At 43.0% G+C, this 25,882-nt stretch overlaps 1 protein-coding gene and 1 long non-coding RNA gene across 2 annotated transcripts; one reads left to right on the top strand and one right to left on the bottom strand.

Annotated features, from left to right (window-relative positions):
• Nucleotides 1–421: 421 nt before the first annotated feature.
• Nucleotides 422–9,565, bottom strand: Gabarapl1 (GABA type A receptor associated protein like 1). The gene is made up of 4 exons (NM_001044294.1): nt 9,300–9,565; nt 5,279–5,357; nt 4,242–4,360; nt 422–1,651 (listed from the first exon to the last, which is right to left on the bottom strand). Exons 1-4 carry the CDS (start codon nt 9,387–9,389, stop codon nt 1,586–1,588), a joined length of 354 nt encoding a protein of 117 aa, NP_001037759.1. The 5' UTR covers nt 9,390–9,565; the 3' UTR covers nt 422–1,585.
• A 132-nt stretch (nt 9,566–9,697) lies between these two features.
• On the top strand, nt 9,698–25,324 carry LOC102554909 (uncharacterized). The gene is made up of 4 exons (XR_015687100.1): nt 9,698–9,741; nt 9,896–10,283; nt 20,199–20,362; nt 24,059–25,324. It is a non-coding gene; the product is annotated as an uncharacterized LOC102554909 (long non-coding RNA).
• Nucleotides 25,325–25,882: the final 558 nt, after the last annotated feature.

Here is a 25,882-nt window from a genome sequence, read left to right as displayed (position 1 = left end):
TGTGCGGTCTCCTGCTTTGGAAGATGTCAGCATCTTGTGAACCGTATTAGAGAGAATAAGTTGTGTTTAGGCCTCACAGCAAAGCCCTAAACAGCAGACTTGAAGGCTCAGCAGAATGTTCTGGGGCACCTGCTCATGTTGAACTGCCAACATGGCTGCCAGTCAAATCTGGGACAAGGCCTAGACATTTACATCTCCAATTAGCACACCCTGTGAGGCAGGCAGACTAGCTTTGAGAACGCATGAAGCAGCGATCGGGCACTTACATACCAGGCACAGGGAACAATACACTGTAACATCCACCCACGGGCAGCAGTGAAATGAACACATATACATCTCACCCATGAAAGCAACCACTGCCGACCCAACTCCCACCTCAAGTTCTTTAAAATAAAAAAGGCAACAATTCTGGATCCAGGTAGATTTTTTAAGGTAAGCAATTATTTTATTTCCCTGGCCTGACAGCAATTGACTTCAAAGTCCCAGAACCTGATGCCGACAAAGCGAACATACAGATAGCTCCCAACGGGGAGGACGCTCTTCATTTGTAGAGATGAATTGAAATGTCATGTGTGAATGCGATTCCTGCCCCTCCCCCCAACAGAGTCCCTAAATGAAATGAATGAGTAAAGCCCCCATGAAACTCTGGCGCCCCTCGTTCCATCTTCTCTCGATAGCAGATGCCGCGGAGGGAGACAGCTGGCCATCGCTTTGCATTCCAGTGCGAGTGAGACCTAAGAGACTGCAGCAGGGGGAGGACGAGCGGCAGGTGTGTGACCTAGCTTACCTTGTAACCCCGACCCTCCACACACAGACACGCTGTCCCTGTCCATGAGAAAGGTGAAGGAAATGCTAGAGGACTGATCCTGAGGCTCCTGAAAGTCCAAGGTTCTTGTGGGAAGAAGAGCGGGACATGTTCAACCCTGAACTCCACTTTAACGCCATCCAAACTGCTGGCAATCACAACCACATTGCGAACAGCCCTATTTTCCAAGAGGACTCCATCTAAATGTCCGTGCGAATGTCTACTGCCACAACTGGGGCGGTGCTATGACACCTGGGCGGAGGAAAAGGACTAGGAGAGGAAGGAATTAGGGCAGAGGTCAAAGGTCGAAATGCTTCAGTAACAGTGGGTATCTTTTGGTCCCTTAGGTATGGTCCCCTACAGCATTCTTTCCCCCTTTGCCTGGTGGCTTGTACAAATGCCACAAAGTCAAACCTCTGCCCAAAGTGACGAGAGTTGCTGCTGAACTGTCTTCTTCTCTATCGGTCACCTGCCCCCTCCCAAACCTCTGATGAAACTACACGAAAGAAAGCTCACACACAGCAAGGCTGTGGATCGTGTTGTCCCCATCCCGCTCTCACAGCCAATCCAACACAAGTTCTTCCTGGGCTGGGGAAGCAGAGAAAAAGTAACAATTGAGCTCGTGAATAAAAGACGACAGCGTGTGCGGTGTGATGTTTCCTGATGTCTTCACCTTGCGTCTCCTCCATGGTTGGGAGCCCTCCCTCTGGTTCCCCAAGTCCCACACGCACCCCTCCCCTACCCCCAAGTCCAGGCGCTCCCATCTGCTGGGCTTCTGCCTCATTTCCCGTAGACACTTTCATCACTGTAGGCCACATACAGAAAATAGTCTTCCTCATGGTTGTCCTAAAAGAGGAGACAAGAAGACAATTCAGAAAGTTTTAAACAGTCATGTCTATAATGATTGTGAGCCTGAAATGACCTTGTAAAGGAGGCATGGAGGTCAGCATTATTTCCTATTTAAAGTAAGGAACAGGACTTTAGGGTGTAGCCCAGTGGTAGAGCACTTGCCTCACATCTGTGGGACCCTGGGTTCAAGCTTCAGCACTAGGGAAAAGGGAAAGCAATCAACAACAAAAGGAACAAAGAATAAGAGGTTATCAACTACACGCTGAGTTCTGACTTCACAAATCAAGTGTTCATAGAGAACATATCTTACCAATAGCGAAAAAACAACCAGAGTAAGCCTCGCTCTTAGAAAAAAAATCACTCTACAGTCAGCTTTAGTCACAGGCATTTCCTTTTTTCAGTGGTCAGCAGTGACTACAGAGCCTAATAATTGGTCAAAGTACAGACAATACAGGATTACTTAATGCCTGGCCACACATCACACCACGGTTCATCTAAATTACCCCGTCCAACACTCAGGGAAGAAGAATGAATGCAAGACTCCAAGGAAGGGTGAGGAGAGGTGTGGAATGCTGGCTCCCAGGCATGAGATGACTGTTGTAATCCTGAACTCACAAGCAGCTTTGGCTGATTTGCACTGCTTCTCCACAAAATTGGGCCTATCACCAACATTCCATCATGATTGGGAGCGGGGTCTGAGGCCCCGCCCCTTCTTGAGGATCTATAATTGATTGATGGTTGGTGGGGACAAGGACTCATCTTCTATAGTAGTATAGACACTGGAAAGGTGTCCATGCTTCTGTAAACAAACTGCTCTCCTGTAAATAACATTAATGACATTCACTGATTTAACGAAGACTGAGAGGAGAAAGAGACAGGGTGAGGGTTGGGGGTAAATGTGATTGAAATGTTATGTACAAGTTTGAGAACATAATAAGTAATAAAACTAATTTATATAATGAATGTATGATAATAAAGACACTGCAAAAAATACAAAAACAAAACAAAAACAACAACAACAACAACAACAAAACCCAGCTGGGATGCAATCATGTACACCTGTAATCCCAGCATGTGAGAGCCTGAGGTAGGAACACTAAAGTTTGAAGCCAGCCGGGGCTACCTGGCAAATTCCAAGCCAGCCAGAGCTTCCTGTCAAGACCCCATTTCAGAGACCCAAAGTGAAACAAAACAAAAAATAAATCTTCAAAAACAAACAAGGATGGATAAATGAATTAAATGTCAAAACACAAGTATAGCACACCACGTGAGCTGTACAGCCCTAAGCCGCCTGGTACTACCAGTAAAATTCTTGCAAGTTTTTGGCACGTTTTTAAAGCTTTCACAAACAAAATATTGGGGAATAATTCTTACTTTGAAAAAAAATTCTTAAGGCGGGGGGGGGGGGATGGGGGGAATGGGTCAATCAGTAAAAGGCTTGCCTTGCAAGCCCAGGGGACCTGAGTTCAATTCCCAAAACCCAGATAAAAAGGGCATGCATGATATTGTGTGCTTGTAACTCCAGCACTGGGGAGGTAGGAAAGATTCCTGGGCCACAGTGGCCTGTCAGGTCAGCCCAGTGGTTTGCTCTAAGCCAATGAGAGACCTTGTCTCAACAGAGGCACACAGTGTTCTTGATGAAATACCCTGAAATTGTCCTCTGAGGTTCACCTGCCTGCACATATACATATACACTTGCAAGCACACACACACACACACACACACACACACACACACACACACAGAGAGAGAGAGAGAGAACTCCTCACACTAGCAAGGAAAGCACAGATACCACATTACACCTACTGACACACATACTCATGGGGAATATATGCTATGGAATAAGGGCTAGACCAGGGGTTACTAGATAGGCATCTGACTAGCTACCGAGGTACAATGGGAAGCCAGTTTCTTATGTGACATCTATGTGACATCGTTCAAGGAATAGTATAGTTGCCATCTTAGATCACATTATATTATTTGTATATGAAGTCCTTACTACAGCTTTTCTCAAATCAGACTCTATCTTAACCTTACATTTTGATGCATTCCCTGTACTCAGATAACAGCAACTCCAGAGGTCTTTGGTTTGTTCTAGAAAGAGAGCTTCCAGATGTGACTATCATTGGCCAAATCTTGACAGTTTATGTGGGAACTAACTGTAAAGACAGGGCTCTAGGTTCACGTAGAAAAGGAGCCAAACGTTGCTGGTGTTTCTTTTCTCCATCTATTGCTAGATGTGGACGGCTGACAGGCAGGGGATGGAGTGCACTGTTCACTGAAAAATTATGCTTCCAGAGAAAGCAACAGAATGACAGGTACCAGTGATGATTTGCTATCAAGAACCACTGGAGCCGGCAATAAAGTATTACAGTCAGGCAAGACTAGAGAGATTTCAAAAGATTAAATCGAGTAGGTGCTCAGTCACTAAAGGACAAGGGGTATCTAATCTCCTAGCTTCACACTGCTGTGTGTAAGAGGATACCCATAAATAACACCTCCTGCCCTACTTCCCAGGTCTTTAACAAACCCTGGAACCAGAGCTAGGGGACACCAGGCTGCTGGGTATTGTGACCAAGACCATTACCTCATACAGCTGTCCCATGGTAGCACTGGTGGGAGGGATAGTGTTGTTGACAAAGAAGAATAAGGCGTCCTCAGGTCTCAGGTGGATCCTCTTCCGGATTAAGAAGTAGAACTGGCCAACTACAGGAAGGAAACAGAGAGCAGGGCAAGAAATGAAAAAGGATTAGTAGGAGAAATCTCAGAAAACAAGACAAAAATCCATTGTGTAAGTACAAGCTTTTCAGACCCAAATACTGTCTAAGAGCCTTAGTGGCAAAATATAAATGGAGGCCTGTACAATGCCTGACCTACCACAGTGGGACTGCCTCCTTTCCTTCCTCCTTATCCACCTTCAGACTCAACATTATTAGCAAATTCATCCAGCCTAATGTCTACTGTGGGGGAATATGAGGTAGATCCAAGCATTCCCTTCAAAATGGACCCCTGATTCCTTTCCAACACATTTGCACTTTGAGAGCTAACAACAGAAAGAGAACCACTGGACTCCGGCCCTCCCAGTACCATGGGGGCAAGTGTCAGGGCAGTGAGCCCATGCAACTTCTCTCTGCAAACAATGACATTTCTGGGAGGCTGACAATTGCATGAGTGCTGTGTCTAAAAGAATCTTTCTGGGGCATCCTGTAAGCACCTGGTACTTCTTTAAGAACAAGGTAAGTCTAAATGCGTATAATTCAAAACAAAAGGTAGGCTAGCATTTGCCGTTTTCATCCCTCACACAGAAACACATTTAAAGATAAAGCATTTAAATATAAATCTCTGAAATGTGATCCTCCCAAATCGATCGACCTCAGGGTACCAGGTACTGCTGCTTTCCTGGGTCTCCATGACTAAGGCACTTGAGTATGGCATTGGGAAATACCAAACAGAACTGGAAACAGGAGGACAGAGTGTGTCTATCCGCACTGGCCAGGTCCCGGAAGAGAGCCATACATGGTCACAACCTACACAAGGTGACAACCTATGCATAGTCACCAACTTAGACTTAAGATCAAGAATGCTTTCCTGGAATGAAGGGTCAGAAGAGGGAAAGGCCATTACCAGTGAGGTCGGAGGGCACAAGGTACTTCCTCTTATCCAGATCGGGGACCCTGGCTTTAGGAGCCTTCTCCACGATGACCTAAAAGAACAGGAGGGTGGGGATGAAACCTAGAGACTCTAGTATTATCTTTTTCCTTCCACACCTGAAATTTACCCACACGGTTTGGATTCAATGTAATTTTTAGTTCCCACTTCAAATATTCCTTAAGCTTAAGTAATTACAAATTACCTATAAAGGACTGTAAAAGATATTTATCCTATAATGTTTTATTAAGAGAATTGAAAAGATGTTCTGTGTTTCTAAGATGTGTCTGATGGTCTATTAGTTTGATTCTTCCTCTAAAATACCATTATGGACCCAGGAGATGAAGCCGTCATAAACGCTTTCTCTATCAAAGTGTGAAGACTGAGTTCTGATCCCTAAAATCCGAGTGAGTGCCCAGTGGATATGCCTTCTGGGAAGGCAGAAACTGGGGATCCCTGGGCAAGCTGTCTGTCTGGACTAATTGAAGTGGTCAGCTCTGGGTTCATACTGAGTAAGGTGAAGAGTAAGCAAGAATAATAGTACAAGGTATCAACATGTGGCCTCCACACACATGCACACAATCATACACATGCTCACTCACACATGTGAACACACACAGAGGAGGCGATGCCTTTTGTTATAGACACAACATTATAGTTTAGAACGTCACTGCCTTCCAAAGGCTACTATGTTTAAAAAATGCTCCTGCCTTGGTGCTATGAACAAGTGGTGGAAACTTTAAGGGGTGGGGCTTCATGGGAATTTTAGGTCACTGAGCTAAACCTGAAGACTGATTCCCATCTTGTCTTCACGTGTGCTTCTACCATGATAGTCTGGAGTCACCACCAGCCCAAAGAATGGGGCCAACTAAGAGCATGGACAAAGGCTTCTGAAGCCAATAGCCTTCTTGCCCTATAGAAGTTGACTGCATCAGACACTGCGACAGTGATGACTAACACACACACACACACACACACACACACACACACACACACACTTAACATGCCTCAGATTTCAATCTTTGCAAAAAAGTGTCCATTGCTAAGTGAAAACTACTATGAATTTTTATAATGAGTGACACTTTCTGAGAATAATGCACTAAATTATTCCCCATTATTAACTGTGTGAGCATTTTAAGGGATTTTCAATGTCCGCATTAATTATTTTCATAATTTTTAAAGATCACGCATTTCGTAACAAAGAAAAAGACACACAAAAATCATAGATGGTGTTTATATATTTGCTCAGAAAACATCTTACAAGGATATTAAAATTAGATTCTTTGTTTTGAAAAACTCATTTTAGATATAAGAAATGGGAAATACTAAGAAGCAAAGAAGCAGAAACAGACACTGGACAAGTATCCCTAGAAGCTGTGTGACCGTCAGCATCTTTCTGACCTCTCTGAGCTTCATCAAGCCACACACACACACACACACACACACACACACACACACACACACACACACACACATCACCAAAAGCCACACAAATAAGTACAAGAAAATGCTTGGGCAGACAGGCATGAATCTAAAGCTTCAAATTAAATAGAAAGGGACTTGAAAAACAAATAAACCAAAAGGGAAGAAGGGAAGAATGCAGTTTACAAACAACAGAGCACAGGAAGCAGGTAGCCCTGGTATTCACCACAGGAACTCTGAGACCTGGTACCTCCTACCAAAAGGAGAGGGGAATTGTTTTCTGTAGCCGTGGCTCATACACCGTAAGACTGTTTACACATGTTTAAAAATAGTGTGTCCAGTAGTTCCTGCTGTTACAGGTTTCCAACACTATTATTTCAATATCCCATGATCCCTTCTCCTGAGGCCCACGCACAATCCTTCTGAGGCCAGGCTTAACTTGTGAGTCAGACTGCCTTAGAAACTTAGTGGCTTTTCTGTAAAAACCTGAACATAGTAAGATTCAGCACAGTGCCCAAGGCATGCAAAGTCCTGTTACAACCCAGAGGTGGAGAAGAAACCAGACAAAGGCTTCCAACTCCAGTGTTGCCCCGACCCCCACTCAAATCTCTGCCATTTAGCAGAGTTCTGTCTCAACCCAATGAGAGGTTGAGAACCTCTCATACTGGGAGGCACCATCTGGGGGTGAAATCCAGAGGTTCCATGAGATCTGAGTGAAGGTTTACAAATTATCAATGAAGTAAAACATTCAACATCAAGTCATGAGCAAGAGAATACAAAGAGACTGCAATATTCTGGGTGAGTGCTTTAACCAATTGACCGAGAGGGGCCTCTGCCTTGAAGAAGTATGGAGGTTTTCTCTGAATTTGAAAACAGTTACCGGTCACAGCTCGTATTTCTGATGTTCTGAATAATGGGTAGACACATTCACTTAAGTTTCCTGGCTGGCACTGACTACCATTTGAACTCCAGATGGCAGCAAGTGATAACCTACTTCTAGGGTTTGATCTTCTAAGATGTACACTAAATTGTGGTTCACCTCGCTCTAGTACAAACTGGACAAAACAAACAAACATCAAAACCCTGAAGGCCAAGGACTCTGACAGCCCTGAAGCATGACGGTCAGGGCTGGAATTCTCCTCTTCCAGCCAGCAATGTCAAACCTTTGGGTGGTGACTTCACTGCCCTATGCTTCAGAACACGTCTGTAGCACAAGGATTTTAAGGCTGTGACTAGAGTCGGTGAGTATGCAGACAAGGCATTCAAGTGCTGCCAGCTATGCGGTCCACGTGTAAATTTAAAATACTAAGTGGGGTTGACAGATTGAGAGAAATTTTGAAATCAATCCTCCACGGGGAAGTCCATGCAAAGGACTATGTAGTAAAAAGGCATAACTGGAGTATTCCCAGCCATTTCTGGCAGACCCGTGTATATGTAATTTCTGGAGAATGGTGAAATAGTTAACTCTCTTCTTCCTTATAGAAAATGGGGCTGAAGGTAGAAAATGGGGCTGAGGACTTTCTCTTGTTGAGCCTCCATTTCTTCTAGTAGTCCAGGCTGAGATAAAGAACAAGGAAGAAGCCCCTCCCCCTATTACTTATGTATCAAAAAAAAATTTAGCAGTTTAACACAGCTCTTTTACCTTTCAAAGTTAGAGGAACGCTAATCTAATAAACATCATTGCCTGTACAGATAAAGAGAATGATTTTTAAAAGTCCCTGCTCATCTATCCACCATATTTAACAGCCATGTCATCCTTTGCTCCCAATTCTGCTGCGCAGCCTTCCAAAGAGGAGGAAAAAAAAAAAATACCAAGTGGGCGGGGGAGGGGGTAAAGTGAAAAACACCCGGATGCTGAAGACTCCCTTAGTATTTTCCTTCGCAGTGCATGAACTAGGTTTTAGCCGCTTAAATCGGGGTATAATTCATAGAGGAAACGTTTCTCAGTCCTGGCTCTTGAGATCCACGGGCCCACCCATCACAGTACAGAGCACGGACCTTTCTTTATCCGCACATGGCCCAGGAGACAATAAGGAGGAGGCAGGTTGGCTGTGACGCAGAGCATGACCTTGTTTGAGGGGGGCCCCGCCTGGTGGTGCCACCCCCCATTCTAAGAAAACGCAGGGCAGAATCTAGGGGCTTCTCACGTCTTTTTCCTCCTACGCTTAAGGAAATGAGGACGAAACTCGGATTCATGAAGAACCATTGGACAGACATGGATGGGCACAAGGCTCACCTGCTGCTCTAGGGTTGGGCTGCATTTTCTATAAACATATCCTAACTGGGACCCCAACCAGTCGCCCCCGCACACACAGGCCCCGCCACGCGCACATCCCAACCTCCACGGGTGCTGAATCCTGCTGACTCACCCACCACGCGCACGCTGCGCTTTCAGGATGCCAAAAGTGGGCACAGGCCCTGGGGATACAAGCTTGTCAAAACTGGTCAAGAATACGTGATTCAGATGACCCTCCGGCCCCAGGGCCACCCGCCATCGCCAGGCTACCGGGCAGCTCCAGGGAAACCAGCTCCCAAACTCCCCAAGCTTGCCCTCTCCCTCCCAGCCCCCACTCACCGGCACCCTGTCCGGGTATTTCTTCCTTATTTTTTCACCTTCCTTTTTCCGATATTCGAAGGGGTGGTCCTCTTTATACTGGAACTTCATGATGGATCGCAGGATGTAGGGGCTCCCCGGACGGGGCCTGCTGCGCGCGCTGTTGACCGCGTCTCCCGTCTGGCCACCCCCAGTCAATGTCAGCCTTATCACAATCGCTCCACCCGCGTCAGCTCCCACGCTCTGGTCGCCGCACTACGTGACCAAACGTCCAGAGAGGGACCTGGAGATCTCCGGGCCTGAAGGTAAAGGACCACCAGGTAAAGAAATGGGGTGGCTTTTCCCAAGAGCAGGGAACACAAAAACACCAGGGCGGTGCTGTGACATCACGACGCCCCACCCCCGCCCCGCCCCCCGGCGCGAAGGACCTGCGGATCGGGGTGGACAGAGGCATTGTTTATATGTATGTGTGTTCTTTTCGCCTAAGCTTTTCCTAAACTACTCCGCCGAAACGTAGAAATCGTTTAGCCTGGTTTTTATTTTTGAGAATAGACATTAAAGGTAATGTGTTAATCCAAAGAAGGTTCTAACAAATGTCTTCTTCCCTCCCCTTCAAGTCTCTTGCTTGATGCCCAAAACAAACACAGAGGAAGAAAATCCAGCTGTTTCCAGAGCGATGGAATCAGGAGTCGGGTGTTGGAAAAGCGCCAGTTGTCACGAGATTTGTAACCCAGGCTGAAATGTCCTGTGCTTGCATTTTGACCTTTGTCTAGCACCCACGGCTGGCCTGCCTTCTCTGCCTCAGCTCCTCCTGACTGGCGTCCTTGCGTTTGGATCTGTGCTGGGATTGGTTCTGAGACAACATAAACACAGCGTGACTCATGGATTTGAAGAAGTGTAAGGGTGAAGAACGTGAAGTCATCAAGGTTAGGAGAAGCAATGCCAGCGATGAACATTGGACTTCTAATCACGTTCAAGGAGAGATGATTCCATTCATTTTATAAGGTTCGTCCAAAAGTGTGGTTGCTGGATTCTTGAAAATACAGACGTCAAACAATTTAGGTGTCTGTTTCCCCAACAATACTTTCCTTGAGGGTGGGTATCATCTGCAGGGTAGTTGTCCTGATGTAAAGGCCTTATGGGCACCAAAAACTCTGACTGGCGTGCCGTTAGAAGACCCTCAGTGGTACAGAGAGTCAGACCAGGCCCCTCTGGCATACCAGGTTTCCATCTCAGACTTTTTGGATGCCGGGTCAGCCTTCTGATCCTACTGGCAGTAACTCCAGACCTTTATCTTGGGAGCATCAGAGACAGAGGTCAAGAATAGCTTGTGCTGTGGAAATAGAATGACTACTGAATGGCACCGGGCAAGCAACCCTGTTGCCTGAATATATATATTTATATATTCAAAATTTATATATGAATATATATGTATATATCAAGATTTATATATAAATATGTATATATATATCTATAGGTATAGATATATATAATCTTAGTGACTTATCCTTAAAAACCCTGCAAAATAAAATGAGCTGAATTTAACTGGCAAAACAAGAAACTGAAATCCATAGGCCACTTCTTGGTTTCCTCCTAGCAATCTTTCCTACATATAAAGACATATGAGTTGATATATAATATTGTCATGATTATCTTAATTATTTTCAGGTTTTATTCTCAAAATGAAAATAGTTTCATGCCCAGCTACTCATTTTTTACCTTTGACTCATATACAATTAAGTCTTTCAGAAGAGAATTTTACAACCAGTTGAGACAGATCTGGGGATTAAAATGGTAATAGTGTTGTTTTTCTGAGTAACCTTCAATTTTTTGTAGGTGTACAGTCTCAGCTAATTGAAAGGCAGTTCTTCAGTCCACTGATAACGTATACAGTACGTGAAAAACAAAAGATAAAATGTTGGGTAATCAGCTCGGAGGAATTTTAAAGCATTAGTAGTTTACATTAGAATGCAAAATATGTTGGGAGCTAGAGAGATGGTTCAGTGGTTAAGACCACTGGCTGCCCCTCCTGAGGACCAGGGTTTGATTTCCATCACCCACATGACAGCTCAGAAACTCCAGTTCCCAGGGATCTAATACCCTCTTCGGACCTCTACTGCATACTGCATGCGCATGGTACACAGAAATAACATGAGGCAGAACAGCCACACACACACACACCAAAAAAATAGAAACAAATCGTATAAAAATTCAAAACGTATCTATTTTCACAACTCTACTATTGATTCTCAGAAGGCTCTCTAAAATGTTGTACAGAGGTACATTTATAAACTGACATTCAATCAGATAAAAATATCTTAAAGTTGCTTTCTTCAACCAGACAAAAGGCAGTATGAAAAGAGCACGTTTTCTCATATAGCCACTCCAAATGTTTCTTGTACTCTTCTGGTTTTCAGGTTTGGAACTTTTGGGGTTTTTAAGCATATTCAGTCATGGAGAGCATCTCAAAACAGTGCAAGCAGAGGCAGTCTGCCCACCGCTTCAGATGTTTTCTTCCTATTGGGAAGCAAACTGCACTTCACCTCTGAAGTCAAGTCACCCACTGTATCTTAAAATCATCAGCACCTCCCCGATTAGGTAGTTCTTCCAAGAGTTTATACCCAGAGTTACATACCTCTCAAACGCATCTCCTCATTTCCCCAGTCATTAGAAATTGAAACTGAGGGCTGGAGAGATGGCTAAGTGGTTAAGAGCACTGAGTGTTCTCCCACAGGTCCTGAGTTCAAATCCCAGCAACCGCATGGTGGCTCACAACCATCTGTAATGAGATCCGATGCACTCTTCTGGTCTGTCTAAAGACAGCTACAGTGTACTTAAATATAATAAATAAATATAATAAATAAATAAATAAATCTAAAAAAAGACTGTGAAGAACCCGTAGATGTTTTAAAAAAAAATTGAAACTGAATACAAAGTTAAGTTTTATTTTTTCTATTTCTATTTTCTATTATTATGTGTATGTCAATGAATAAAAGCCAGAATTAGAGTATTGGTCTAGCTGTAACTAGACATAAATTACTACCAAACATCAGAAAACTTACTTCTTCAGCTTGAACTTTTAAAAAAAGAAAGGGGTTTTGTCCTGTTTTGTATTGCTTGGTTAACTTTTAAGTGAACGTTACCTACAAAACAAATACCAAAGATCATCTGACTAAGACTGGTTGATTCCTGTGCCAGGAACCTTTCTTGACCCTAAAGTGTCCTCCCTGGACGCAGTGAGTTGAGCTCTCTGCAGCTCACACGTTCTGCACCAGGAGGTGACAGCTTCAGCCTCACTGTTTTGCACACAGTTCTCCTCATATTCAAGACAGTAACTCAGTGGAGGGGAGACATAAAAGGCTCACACATGTGCCTTAAAGCCACCATTTTTATCCACACCCACTCCTAATGGTGTTCAGTCTTGTTTTCATCACTTGTGGGTGGGGCAAAGAGGGATACGAGTGCCAAAATAAACATATTAGCAGGAGTTTTCACAGGGTCACAATGTCAAATCCCTTCACTTGTGCCTGTTGTAGTCTTTAGAAGAAAGTCCAGTTCCTTAGAAAAGAAGTTGGATTATTAAACGGTGACCATGGTGTTCTTCTCTGCTCCTCCATAGATGTGTCTCAGATTTTGCACAAAGGTCACTATCACAGTTGGGATGCAGTATTCTCACAGATTCCTGAGCCCTTCCTTCACAGCTGATACTGCTGTCTTCGGGTGCTGTAGAACATCCTGGAAGTTAGGAGGTGGTGCCCAAGGACAGGATGCAAGCTCTCTGTGCAGCCTCTTTCTTGTAAGGGCACTGATCCCCATTATTAAGGCATTGCCCTCAGGACTTGATCATTTCCCAAAGGCCTGACCTCTCAATACCACTATCTTGGTGAATGGCAGCAGGAAGTAGGGAGTTAATCAGCAAATAGATTTGGAAGGACCAGAACAAATAGCAGTGTTTAGTCTCCGGTAGACACCAGATAAGGGAGACAGACACCACTCAGAATGATGATGTAGATCTGGATAGAGAGAGTTTTTAAGAGAATCCTAATGGTACTTGAGTTCCTGATTTTAAGTAGCACCCCTACTGGAAAAGCTGTCCCTCACAGGCCAACAGTATCTCTAGCCATAGTAAAAGCCTCAGTCAGACCAGACTGATCCTCAGACGAATGGAACTATTACTCTCCAAAGGTTTGGACACCACAGGAGGCATCACTCCTCTGTCTTAATTGCCCCAGAGCAACCACAGGCCACCTCAGCAACGAGAACACACTGGAAACAGCCTGGCAGAACCAAGCTATTCTAAAGAGACATTAGTCTCGGAGTTGGGGATTTGGCTCAGTGGTAGAGTGCTTGCCTAGCAAGCGCAAGGCCCTGGGTTCGGTCCCCAGCTCCGGAAAAAAAAAAAATAGAAAAAAAGAGAGAGACATTAGTCTCTCCGTCTTTCAGACTATTGAAACAATTATCCCCCCTAATAGAAATTTCCCCAAGAGTCTCAAGCTGGGAGAAAGAAAAGGCATTAACTAGAAGAATTTATAAGATGGTTGGATTTCAAACAGTTCGAACAACTTGTTTCATGGCCTCCCATGATTCTAAACCCAATCTAATGATGGTGATGTGGAGGACCACAGGGCAACTGAGACTCAAGAGATGTACATATCTTGGCCCTCTTACTTAGGACTCTGAAGACCCAACCTGAGGGGTTTGCTGGAGCTCTCAGTGCCTCTTTTCCAATGTGGCCACTTTGAATAAAGCTCCTTTCTCTGTCTTCTGCTATTGACTTGGCTTTTTTAATTGGTTGTTGAGGATGGGCCACCAGACCTGACTTGGGGCAAAGTTGTGACCCCAAGTTGATAACAAAATGACATCTACAGAGGATCAAAGACACACCTGGGGTACTGGCCACTCACAGCTGGGCCCAAAGAGGAGGAATAGACATTCACTGTAGTCGCTGAAGTAATTTCCTTCAGGGATGCTTTCTTCCCACTTCACCATTGGCTGCTTTTACTTCCACTTGGTGAAACTGAGAACCAACTTTGGACCCTGTTTAGAATTTTCAGAAAATCTGACCCTTGATAAGTATCTTCTTTTTTTTTTTTTTTTTTTTTTTTTTTGGTTCTTTTTTTTGGAGCTGGGGACCGAACCCAGGGCCTTGCGCTTCCTAGGCAAGCGCTCTACCACTGAGCTAAATCCCCAACCCCGATAAGTATCTTCTTGATCGGTGAATTTCGGGCTTTGCTTTCGTGTTCGTCTCTGAACTCTTCTGAGCATTTTGGGGTTTCTTTGAACCATTTGAGGAGCTGCCCTCTGGTGGTTGGCTATATCTTTAGATATTCTTCAGTTGAAATGTACCAGAGTAGTGTTAAACAAACACAGTGACAATGACTGAGGCAGCAGCCTCCCTCCTTGCAGAGAAAAAAGACAGGTATTCCACTGAGACATTGTCTATGAGTCCCTCTCTAACAGACACTGCCACATTCGTGCCAGGATCTTACTTCCTGTTCCACAACCTCTCCCTTGCCTCTCGTCTGGGAATCAGAGGATTTATCCAAGGGCTTATCCTGTGAAACCTCCCTGATTCCCTGAAAGCCTTAATAAGCACCTGTTTCCATGTTTGCCCCATGGGCTCTGATTTCTTTTTTCAAGGACCCCACCACTCTTCTGTTGCCCGTGGTACTAAATTGTTTCTGATAAGCTTCGCTCCTCGTTTCCCAGCAGCCTTTCTCAGACTTCTATTGAACCCCACTTTTCCCTATGCCAAAACTAACAAACTATCAACTATTGTACAATGAACAAAAAACAACTTGGAGGGTTTTTAAAGGGCATTCAAGGAGATTAGAAATATCCAGGATAAATTAAAAAAATTAAAAGTACTGTTAATAATCTCAAGAAATAGACAGAACCTCAAAGAAATAGAAAATACCACCTCCAGGAAATGAAGATAATTGATTATAAACACAGAAAATGCACTGGAAAAAATATCTGACAAACATAAATGCATAAAGGGGTAAAAAAAAAAAAAGCCAGGAGTGTTAGAGGAAAAGTGGAGAAACAGCCCACAAAGTTTAACAGTAGGACAGAGTGGGTAAGGGAGGCAGGGATCCTCACCAAAGGTCTGACATGCATGATGAGTCACAGAAAGAGCAGAAAAAACGATACAGTTCTTCTAAACCCAACTGTACCTTTAAAATCTAAAGGAAATAATCTTCTTCCTAGAATTTCATATCAGGCCAAGCTAGTCTCTAAGTGTGGAGGTTGGTCAGGACATTGGTGGCATGGAGGTCATCCAAGTGTTTCCTTCTCGCACACACTTTTTCAGGAAAATAGTCCCAGGGTACAGAAGGCAGCCAAGGAAGGAAAAGACAAGGATAAAAGAAACAGAACTTAGAGTAATGGAGGGGGAGGGGGCGGGCGTCTCCTTGATAACGCAAGTGACTAATATTATGGATGTGTTACTACTCATACATCAGTTTGTAGGTTGGATCGGCATTATGTTCCTGTGGTAATGAAATGCAGGCATACACATGGTGTCACTCTTTAATCATCAATGAAGAAACTGGAACCCAGAATGATCAAGCGGCTCTCTCAACACTGGGACAGAGATTATAGGACAGAGCAAGGATTTTAACACTGAAAGCCTGGTTTCAGAATTTTAACCATTACGATCTTTTTTCCTGCTCTCCACTATACTGTTCTAATCGAAATTAACTGTCTCTTGATAATATTTGTCTCCTTCCAAGTGGGCCCATATTCACCTTTTTTGTATGTACTGCTGCCTGGAGGAGAGAATAGCTCAACTTTACACTTGCAAAGTCATCATAATTAAAGAGGGCCAGTAGTCAAGTATAAGGAACAGCTCCCAACTCCCTAAGTCCTCTGCCCCTCCCCCATTGTCCCTACCCTCACCACCACCAACACCACCAACCTCCACCCCAGGCCGCTGGGTAGAGACACTTTTTATATATGAAGTGGAATTCCTGAGCAGTCAAGATTCTTGGAGCACCAGAGCCATACATAAGCAGGAATAAGGACAGCATGAGCATTCACAGGTGAACACCCAGAAGCTGAAATGCAGAGAAGAGCCTTTAATTTGTTCTGCTCCACTCAGAACTCTGAGATTTCATCATATACACTAAAGCAGCGGTGCTTTGGGGTGGCCATGCCACTTCCGCATTTCCTTTCTTCTATTCATTTTTTTTTTATGAGGAACACATTCAACAAGGTAACGTTATCCTTTCTCCTTCTTCAAATATTTTTTTGTCGTCTAATGCAGGGCAAAGTCCAGAGTGTTTATTGGTCACATTTATTATCTTTATAAAAACCAATTCCAACTTCTCTTCTGGGATTCATTCCTCCTAGGTCACACTCAGAACATCTACTATTTTCTTATTTATTTACTATTGTTATTAATTTTTAGGTCTGTATCTGTCACAGAAACTATCCGTCTATTGCTCATTTGTTATTTAAAATTTTATTATTTCTCATCTTGAAGTTTGGACACTTGCTTTCCTGGAACCCTTTTCAAACATTAAAATTATGAGGAATTCCGGAGTGGGGAATGGTGAAATTCTGGGTTGTTCAAGGTGTGTGTGCCAACGGATGGAGGATAGCCAACATTACTCAGACACAGCAAGTCAAATATTTCCCACAGTTAACACTTGATGCTTCTGGAACAACCCGTAAATCAGTGAAGTTATTTTCCTACTCTGCTTGGTCAAGGTCAGGTTTTCCATTCTGGCCTCTTTATTACGTTCTAGCTGATGCATTTTAACCAAGAAGTAGGTAAGCAAAACTCATGATCTCCACACTCTGCTAAGCAATGTGCTGTTTGCTTTCTTTCTAAACTCTGATCTACAACTGTTATATCTACCAAGTTGACCGTCTAATAAGAATGGTAGAGTTTTATGCATATAAGAGTCTTTGGTACCTGGACCTGGACCAGAGACAGACAACAACGGAGCATCTGTGTATCTGCTTGCTCACCCTCCATAGAGAGATGCCCACCCATAGCCCGATTCACCTCCTCCCAGCTCCCCACAAAGCAATCTGTGTTGTGCTCTCGTGAATGGGTGTATACCTGTTTCAGGTCTTCCCCACACATAAGTGTAAATCTCCTCATGGAATTAAGCTATTCTAAACAGACACAATTTACTCCTCTTTAGAGATAGACTATTGACATGATATATCCCAAGAAATTGGGAATTTACCTAGGAGAGGAAAAGGCTAAAGAAGCCTAGTACCAGCTAGAAGAACTGGTCTCCAGTTCTGAAAACTTGTCAGACTATCACATAGAAAAGACAGGAGTTCATTGATAATGGGTAGACTCCTCGTGCTTAGCCACACATATCTCTGGCCCACTTTTTTTTCCCCAGAGCTGGGGACCAAACCCAGGGTCTTGCGCTTGCTAGGCAAGCGCTCTACCACTGAGCCAAATCCCCAACCCCTCTGGCCCACTTTTAAAACCTGAACTTACTTTAGGACATGAAAGGTAGACTTTAGGTGGAAGGAGGGGAATCTTCTTGTCCCTCTTCCCATTGTGTCCACATTGAACAAACCTCTCTCCCTTGCCTTTCACTATTACATGCTTGTTTAATTGGCCTATGAAGGATAGATGTAGAACCTAGGCTGTTATAAACTTAATGGCTTAGGTTCTCTCTTCCTAATGACTCCAGTAACATGAGGAGCCTGGGGCTGTCCAGGTCACTTTGTCCTGTGGTGTAGATAGGGACACTCTTTCATACACCAGCATCACATTAAACTGAGTTCTGAGTGTTTGCAGGAGTTACAGTTTTGACCAATGTAATGTAAAAAAAATTATAGTTACCTGAGATACTCCAGAGTAAGCAATAGAGGATGTGGCATGAATCTGTGATGTGTTTGTGTGGGCTGAGAAAGAAAAGCTGATGAATCTCCATTGATTCAAATTAGAGGGCAGACACTGAGAACAATCAGCTAACCTCTTTGTTTCCTGACTTATTTCAACTTGGGTGCAGCTAAGTATATTGTTTTAAAAGAGAGATAATTACCACCATTTTACACACACCCCATAATCTTTATCCCCTTGTTGCTTTTATCCAACATTTTATACTACTCCATAGAGTAAAAGTCTTTTTCACTGAATGTCACCCAAGGATTCAGATATTCATTACAGTTTCTTTCTAAAACATTGATCACACCATAGCATTCACTGCCAATAAGATATTAACCAATTCCTAATCGGCTTCGACTTCAATGCTAAATTAAATCACTTAACACTAAGCCTAACAATGTATCTCTTTTCTTCTATAATTATATGCTTCCTTCCTTCCTTTCATAGTAATGCAAATACCCTACATAGAAGAAGCTGTGAAGAACCAAAAGCAAAAGGAAGGAAGATATTGAGAATTGGGGAATAATCACCTCATTTATACTGTGTCAGAAGCCATCTAGGAGATCCTAAGGCTAGCAGATGATGTTCCTGAGGTAGTCCACCATTTTTAAGTGATCTGCAATGGATGAGCTCTGGGGACCAAGGCTCTGAGATGAAATCTTTCATCCCAGGGTTACTTCTTGCTATTGCTATGCCTTTTCTGTCATTATTAAATTAATATAATTTCTGGCTATTAGCCCACCCTAGTGGGCAAATTTTTCTACAGATCAGTATGCAGATGAAATTTTATGAATTAATGCTGTTTGGATGATATTAATGATATCATACAATTTCTGATTTGACCTTAGGAAAAAAATTTTAAAAGATAGTTTTAGTTGTTTTGTTAGAAAGATGTAATAAAGTTAAAATCAAGCCTAGAATGTGCCACTCCTCATAATAGTAAAGCCTGCATTAGTAAGAAATACAATGAGCTTTCATAATTACACCAAAAAGAGATATAGGCTTGGAACAAATTTGTGTTCAAGGAAAAATATTCAGGCCCAAGGATGAAGCCACATGTGTGCCTATGATAAGACAAAGCCATGAGAAAGTTGCTTTGAACTTATAATGAGCTTATGGGATGAAACACTGGTTTAAACTTAGTATCGACATTTTTCTGTGACTCACCTTTACATAACATTTTATCTATGAGGTAATTCTTACAGAGAGAACATTTTATATTAATGATATGAAAGACTAAAAGCAATAAAGAAAGGTGATGTAATCATTTTCTGCTTCATCCAGTGTTGTGTTTTCTGTATGAGTGGCTTCTTTCTTTTCTGGTTCACAAAGAGTTAACCAGAGCTTCTGGCTGCCTAACCAGAGAAGGGATAAATCCTTTACTTAATCCCCCACCTTTTTAACATTTGAGTGTTAATTGCCATAGGCTTGCAGCTTCTGGCTTCAGAGTGAGTCAAGACTACTAAGTGTCTTTATGGAAAGCAGTCTTTACTTTCACAGTACCAAGTTTTGTCCCCACCCTCCATCCCCACCCCCACCCCTATCCCTAGCAATGCTTCCCTTGGCTACTATCCAGAGAGAACCAGTACTTGGGCAGGATGCTGGCAAAGCTGTATATAAAAGCATGCCTGGGCATCATGGGAGACACCTTCAATTCTGTCAGAGCCTCCTGGGTCCCCTGCAATGTTTCACCCCCCTTGTCAGACCCTTCTGGGTCTCTTGCAGGGTTTGACCCCTGCTGAGCCACATGCTGATGCATGTGGAACATACACACCTGGGCCACACCTGGGCGGTGGTCAATTCGTTCCTGGCTTTTGTCTTCTCAGCCTTTGTCCCTGAGATTTGGGCTGGTCTTCCCAGATTTCTCCCTAATTAATTCAGGTCACTAGTTGGTCTTTTGTTACCGAAGTCACTAGCCAGGGTTTCCCACTGTGCTTCCCAGATATTTTCTACCTGGTGAACTTGGGTATATAAGTGGTGAATAAAGCTACAGGACTCTCTTCCTCTTCTGGCTTGACATGAATAACCTGTTTGTGTGTGTTTCTTTAATCCCGCAGGCTTTCACCCGATTCTCGGTATCGTGTCGGTGCGGGCATGGGGCACTGACAAATGGAGGTTCCACCGAGATTTGAACTTTGAATCCAGTGATCCGAGATCAGAAAGACAAGGTCTCCTGACAGGACGTCCTGGGAAGCCAGCAAAGAAGCAGGGACTTATTGGGGTAAGATGGGCTAAAAAAGGCCTCGGTGATTTGGGCTAGCGTGAGTAAAACTTGTAATAAAAAAGGGACAAGGTAATGGTAAGGTATTTTTGTGTATGCGCTCTTTTAGAGTTATGTTTTAGTCTTTGGACCATGACTAGAGAGTTTACGCCCTAGATATGAGAGAGAATGAATGGGTTTAAGAGAAATAGTCCTCCCAGACTCTCCACAGATGCTTTGGAACTTTTTCAGAGCTCTCGTAGGAACAGAAGGAAGGCAGGAGACGTCCTGCCTCTCTGCTGGCTCCTATTGGAAAAATGATGTGTATTGTCTGTCCTTGGTGTACCAAGCTGTCCATGTCTTTCAGTTTATGTCTGTGGTTTTTGTTTCTTGTTGCTTAAATGTTTTATGTTTCATGTTCAAAACAAAAAATGGTAAAAACTTTATCTGCCAGTTGTTCACACCTTGATTTGGTTTTAACTCGTTTCAAAAAAAGGAACAAATGAATAAAAAGCAGTTTCAATCAGCCTTTGGAGCCCTGCACGTGTAGCTAGGAGCCTAGGTCAGCTGGAGAAGCTGCCCGGGGGTGAGCATCTGCATCAGCTGATTATTAGACTTAGCAGGTGACAAGGTGCTTCTCTTAAAATCACAGCTAGAAAAGTAAAAATGGTGCTTGGTCTAAATATTAAAAATATGTGTAGCCACTTCAATTTTGTTTCTGATTGGTTTTAAATGTATAAATATGCTCTACATGCCTTGGTTATGGACTATTGGCTTTTAAGTTATTGGATATGGCTAAAAAAAATGTAACATTGGTAACAGAAAGTTGACATAAAACTGGTAATTTGGATAAAGTCATTCTAGACAACATGTGGCATGAGCCAATCTAGGGAAACAGGTCTAAATTGGGATAATATTTTTATGGAACTCTTATCCTAGAAAACAGGCTTCTAAAAGATTTTAAGGCAATGTCTCCTTGTTGATGTATTGGAGACCACACCATCATGCGTTCATATGTAGGAATTGGCAGTCAAACTTTGTAGCAAGAAGGATAGACTCAGTGTTTTGGAGACTGGATTTTGGAGACTAGATTGTTTGTTGGAGGTTGAGTTTTGCTTTCCAAAGTTGTGGATTGCCCTGAAGTTACCTGTATTTTGATGCTAATTCCACTGCCCCAAGGACAGCTGCCTAGTCACTTACTCAGAACTCAGGTGACTTTCCAAAGTTGTGGTTGTGCTCTGGTGTTACAAGGAGAACTTAAGGATTGTGATTAAGGATTGCCAGTGTTACATTAACTAACTCAAATTTATTTGTAATTAAGAAAAAAAAATCAAACAGGTAGAGATTATTACAGGATTTATGAAGGATTGATGAGATTTTGGAACTTGTGAGAGCATTACAGCCTGTTTGCGTACTCCAACTGCCATATTTCAAGATAGATTTAGAGGATTGTTTTTATGCTGTTTGTTTATGTCCTGGAGATAGTGAGGAGTTTTCATTTCGTGAGCTTGCTTATAATTTTACAGAGCCCATGAAGTGATATCATTAAAAATTTTACAAAAGAATGGCTAATAGCCTTATATTATGTAATTTTGTTGCTTCTTCAATGTAAGAAGTTAGAACTATGAATCTTAAGTGTATATGGATATTTTTACTACAAACCTTTGCTCTCAAAATGAGCTTTAATATTTGGGGAGTAACTGTTGCTCCAGAAAAGATTCAATATTCCTTTTTAATATTTGAAACTAATTTTTAGCTTCTAAGGATATGTTAATTGGCTAAGTACCTCAACTTACCAGAGGACTTAGGCCTTTGTTTGTTATCCTCATTGGAGATAAAGCTTCTGTTGTGTTAATACAGAATTGTAGGCTAGAGTCATGGAAGTATTTTAAAAAGAAACCTGGTGAAACATACCTTATTCCAAACAACAATTAAATTGGTTATTACAAAATACTGATATTTGGCCTATCACATATACAAATTTTTCAGGCAAAGTTGATAATTTTACTCTTTGCATGCTTTTGTATTTACTGTAAATTTGTGCATGCTGAAAGAATAAAAATGCAGCCAAAAAGTCAAAAGTTTAGGAATGCTGTCCCACCCATAAGAAGCCCTAAATACCTCCAATTCCAGACCCTGCCCTCTACCTGAAAGTAGAGCCTGCTCTCCCAGGAACTAGGGGAAAGGACTTAAGATAAGGCCCTTAGAAATGTGATTCCGGACCCGGTAAAGATAATAGAAAGCTTCTCCCAGGATCTAGCTGATCATAAAGTTAAATTAGAATCTTAAGAGAACAACCTTGAGAAGCAGGAAGCTTCTCCTAGGAACTAAAGGGAACACTAAGTTAAGCAATCTTGACAGACTGGAAGCTTCTTGTGATTTTCCAATGACACCACCCCTGCCCCCTTGGGTTGTGGTTTCTCCCTTTAAATACCCTTTCTCCCAGCCTCTCGGGGTCTACACCTCTGTCTCTGTCTCCTGCGTGGGATACGTGTCGGCCTGGAGATCTCCATAATAGATCTCTGTAATAAACCTCGCCTTGGCATATTACATCCCTGTGTCTCCCTGTGTCTGGGGTCCGTGACTACCCAAAACTTGAGTAAGGGTCTCTCTTCGGGAATCTTTTAATGCAACCCATAGAAAATGTGCTTACTGTATTTATAGGTGGTTCATCTAATGAAAATGCTACATATATGATTGGACCACTTGTTTATTCTCTAGAGTTTCCCCTTGTTCAGCACAGATTATTGAATTATGTGCTGTAGCCGCTGTTTTTTAAATGTTAAAAAATCAAGCTTTCAATTCATATACTGATAGCCAATGTGGCTTGTGGTTTACAATTGATTAAAAAGTTTTTCTTTTTTTAGATACTACTAGCCCTCAAATTTTACAATTACTTAATGCTTTATCAGAGGCAAGTTTTCTACATGAAATCAGTGAGTGATGATTTCAGTGTGAATGTCTGACAACTCACTGTCCTTTCAGTGCTCTGTCTCAGACAACTAAACAAAACCATAGACTCACACCCAGCTCTTTGGAAATGGTAATGGAGTTGATAGCACACCCTCATGGAAAAAAGGAAGACTCCATTTGCTTACTCTCAACTCCCAGCCTTGCCTGCCAGCTCAGGGATTTCTAGTACGGCTGAATCTGGACAATGTTTACAGGATGTGGCATTTCTAATTAATGATTATGTTTAGATAAATAAAGTTTGTGAGGGGCTGGAGAGATGGCTTAGTGGTTAAGAGCACTAAATTCTGTTCCTTTATAGGCCATTTAAGAACTCAAACTGGATTGCCTGGACTCCTTAGCAAGGGAGGGCAATGATACCAGGCAGATTATAGGCCTTACATAGGAACAATTAGTAAAAAAATCTCATTCTTTATATATCCAAAACAATAATGCTGGAGACAATAATTTGGTATACAAGTCAATTTATAAATACAAGTGCTCAGTGTCCTCAATTTAATCCTCGAGGACTTATCTTAATAAATAATATTGTAACAATATCCTAATAAATAAAAAGGGGGAGTTATCCCTGTATGCTAAATAATGCTCTTTTTATTTCAATTTTAAAATTTGGATGCCAAGGAATACTCTGAGTGTTGATGGCACCCTACAACTAGGCATACTTCTGCCTTGGTGAAATAGAAAGATTCACGATCCTGTTTAGATATATTATATGGGGAAGAGGGAATGTTTGTGTTTTTCCTACAGGATGCTGCAGGAGTATGCCAGCTGCCAGAGGTGGTTGGTGAGACTTGCTGATCCTGGGAGCATGAAGATTCCACTCTCGTGGTTCGGGTCCCTGGAGTCATTCCTGTGCCCTTGGAGGAAGATAGAGGATTCCCCCTCATCTTTTGTCATTTTGGCATTGCTGCAGTCTTTGTTACCGCCACTGTGTGTCCCATCCCACCGCGGCCTGCGCCCCAACCCTCTGTGCACTGCTACTTGCCAGAGAAGACTGGACTCCAGCAGTTACCCCTGCCCTGACTGGTGTTGTCATTTTGCAGTCTGTAGCTTCACAGGAATGCCATGTGCATGAAGCTGCTGTGGACTGGGTAACTCTGCCCTGGTTGTGCGGATCTCAGACATGGTTCCATTGCCTGCCGATTGTTCCAGAGAAGAATGGCTGATCCTGAACTGTCCTGGGAAAGACTTTGGCATTTTTGCTGCTATTGTAGCAGCCATTGTGTCTGCAGTGTCTGGAGTTACCCTCCCCCAATCTATTGTTAGGCAAGCACAGTGGGTGAACTTTCTGGAGTAGTTGCTGATGTTTGGGAATTCTAAATTTTATTACAGGAGCAGCTTGACGATGGCCCTTGGTGTTATGGCCCTAGGGCCCTTGTGCTTCTTATCACATGCGCAAACAGCACTTCCAGTCCTGGGCAGCAACTAAGCAGGTGTTGTTCTCCTTGATAGGAGACAAACCTTCTGCCCAAATTGGGCTCAGCCTTCACAAGAAGCAGTTAGCTGACTACGGGCAACTCTTTGGGACCAGGCTTCGCATAAGGCAGGAAATTCTGAGGCTGGCAGAATATTCCAATGACAGGAAAGAAGCTTGTTATTTCAAAGTGACCTAAGATAGGCTGCTGCTTGAAATTATTATAGGGGGACTTGCTAAATAAAAAAATAAAATAGGGGGACTTGTCAGAGCCTCCTGGGTCCCCTACAATGTTTCAACCCCCTTGTCAGACCCTTCTGGGTCTCTTGCAGGGTTTGACCCCTGCTGAGCCCAGCTGATGCATGTGGAACTGACACACCTGGGCCACACCTGGGCGGTGGTCAATTTGTTCCTGGCTTTTGTCTTCTTGACCTTTGTCCTTGAGATTTGGGCTGGTCTTCCCGGATTTCTCCCTAATTAATTCAAGTCATGAGCCAGGGTTTCCCACTGTGCTTCCCAGATTTTTTCTATCTGGGGAACTTGGGTATAATTGGTGAATAAAGGTACAGGACTCTCTTCCTCTTCTAGCTTGACACGAATAACCTGTGTGTGTGTGTTTGTGTGTGTGTGTGTGTGTGTGTGTGTGTGTGTGTGTGTGTGTGTTTCTTTAATCCCGCAGGCTTTCGCCCGATTCTCGGTACTGTGTCAGTGCGGGCATGGGGCACCGACACAATTCCAGCACACAGAAGGCAGAAACAGGTGGGTCTATGTGAGTCTAAGGCCAACCTGGTTTATGTAGTAAGACTCTCCCTCAAAACAAACAAAGCTTCTTAAGTTGGCTTTCAAATATATATCTTCCTGTCTGAAGCGTCCAGAAGGACCTGCTGTATTGAGTCTTTTCTCAGATGCAAGAACACCAGTTTACTGAATTGATTCACTTAGTTTGACTCACTTTTTAATGAGGTCACTCTTGATTGAGATTAAGGTTTTATACATTTCACCAGCAAATATTTTTCCATATGTAAGAGTTCCTGGGAGAAGCATGTGTCTGCACAGGTAGATTTACTGATTAGAACTTCAGTGATATGTAAATCCAAAGCCTGAGTTCAATTTCTCTTGCACTAAACTTAATGCCCCCCCAATCCCTTGCCTCCCCC

This window comes from Rattus norvegicus, chromosome 4, assembly GCF_021556685.1.
Source record: "Rattus norvegicus strain SHRSP/BbbUtx chromosome 4, alternate assembly SHRSP_T2T, whole genome shotgun sequence".
Taxonomy (NCBI): Eukaryota; Metazoa; Chordata; class Mammalia; order Rodentia; family Muridae; genus Rattus; species Rattus norvegicus.
Note: the sequence above shows the minus strand (reverse complement) of the source record. Positions and strands in the feature narration are given on the sequence as shown.

What these genes read in the sequence shown, in the direction of transcription:
- Gabarapl1 (NM_001044294.1), bottom strand. Translation starts at nt 9,389, where the DNA reads ATGAAGTTCCAGTATAAAGAGGACCACCCCTTCGAATATCGGAAAAAG. An exon ending in AATACCCGGACAGGGTGCCG is followed by an intron (nt 5,358 to 9,299) that starts GTGAGTGGGGGC and finishes CTGTTCTTTTAG; the next exon opens with GTCATCGTGGAGAAGGCTCC. An exon ending in CCATGGGACAGCTGTATGAG is followed by an intron (nt 1,652 to 4,241) that starts GTAATGGTCTTG and finishes CTCCTCTTTTAG; the next exon opens with GACAACCATGAGGAAGACTA.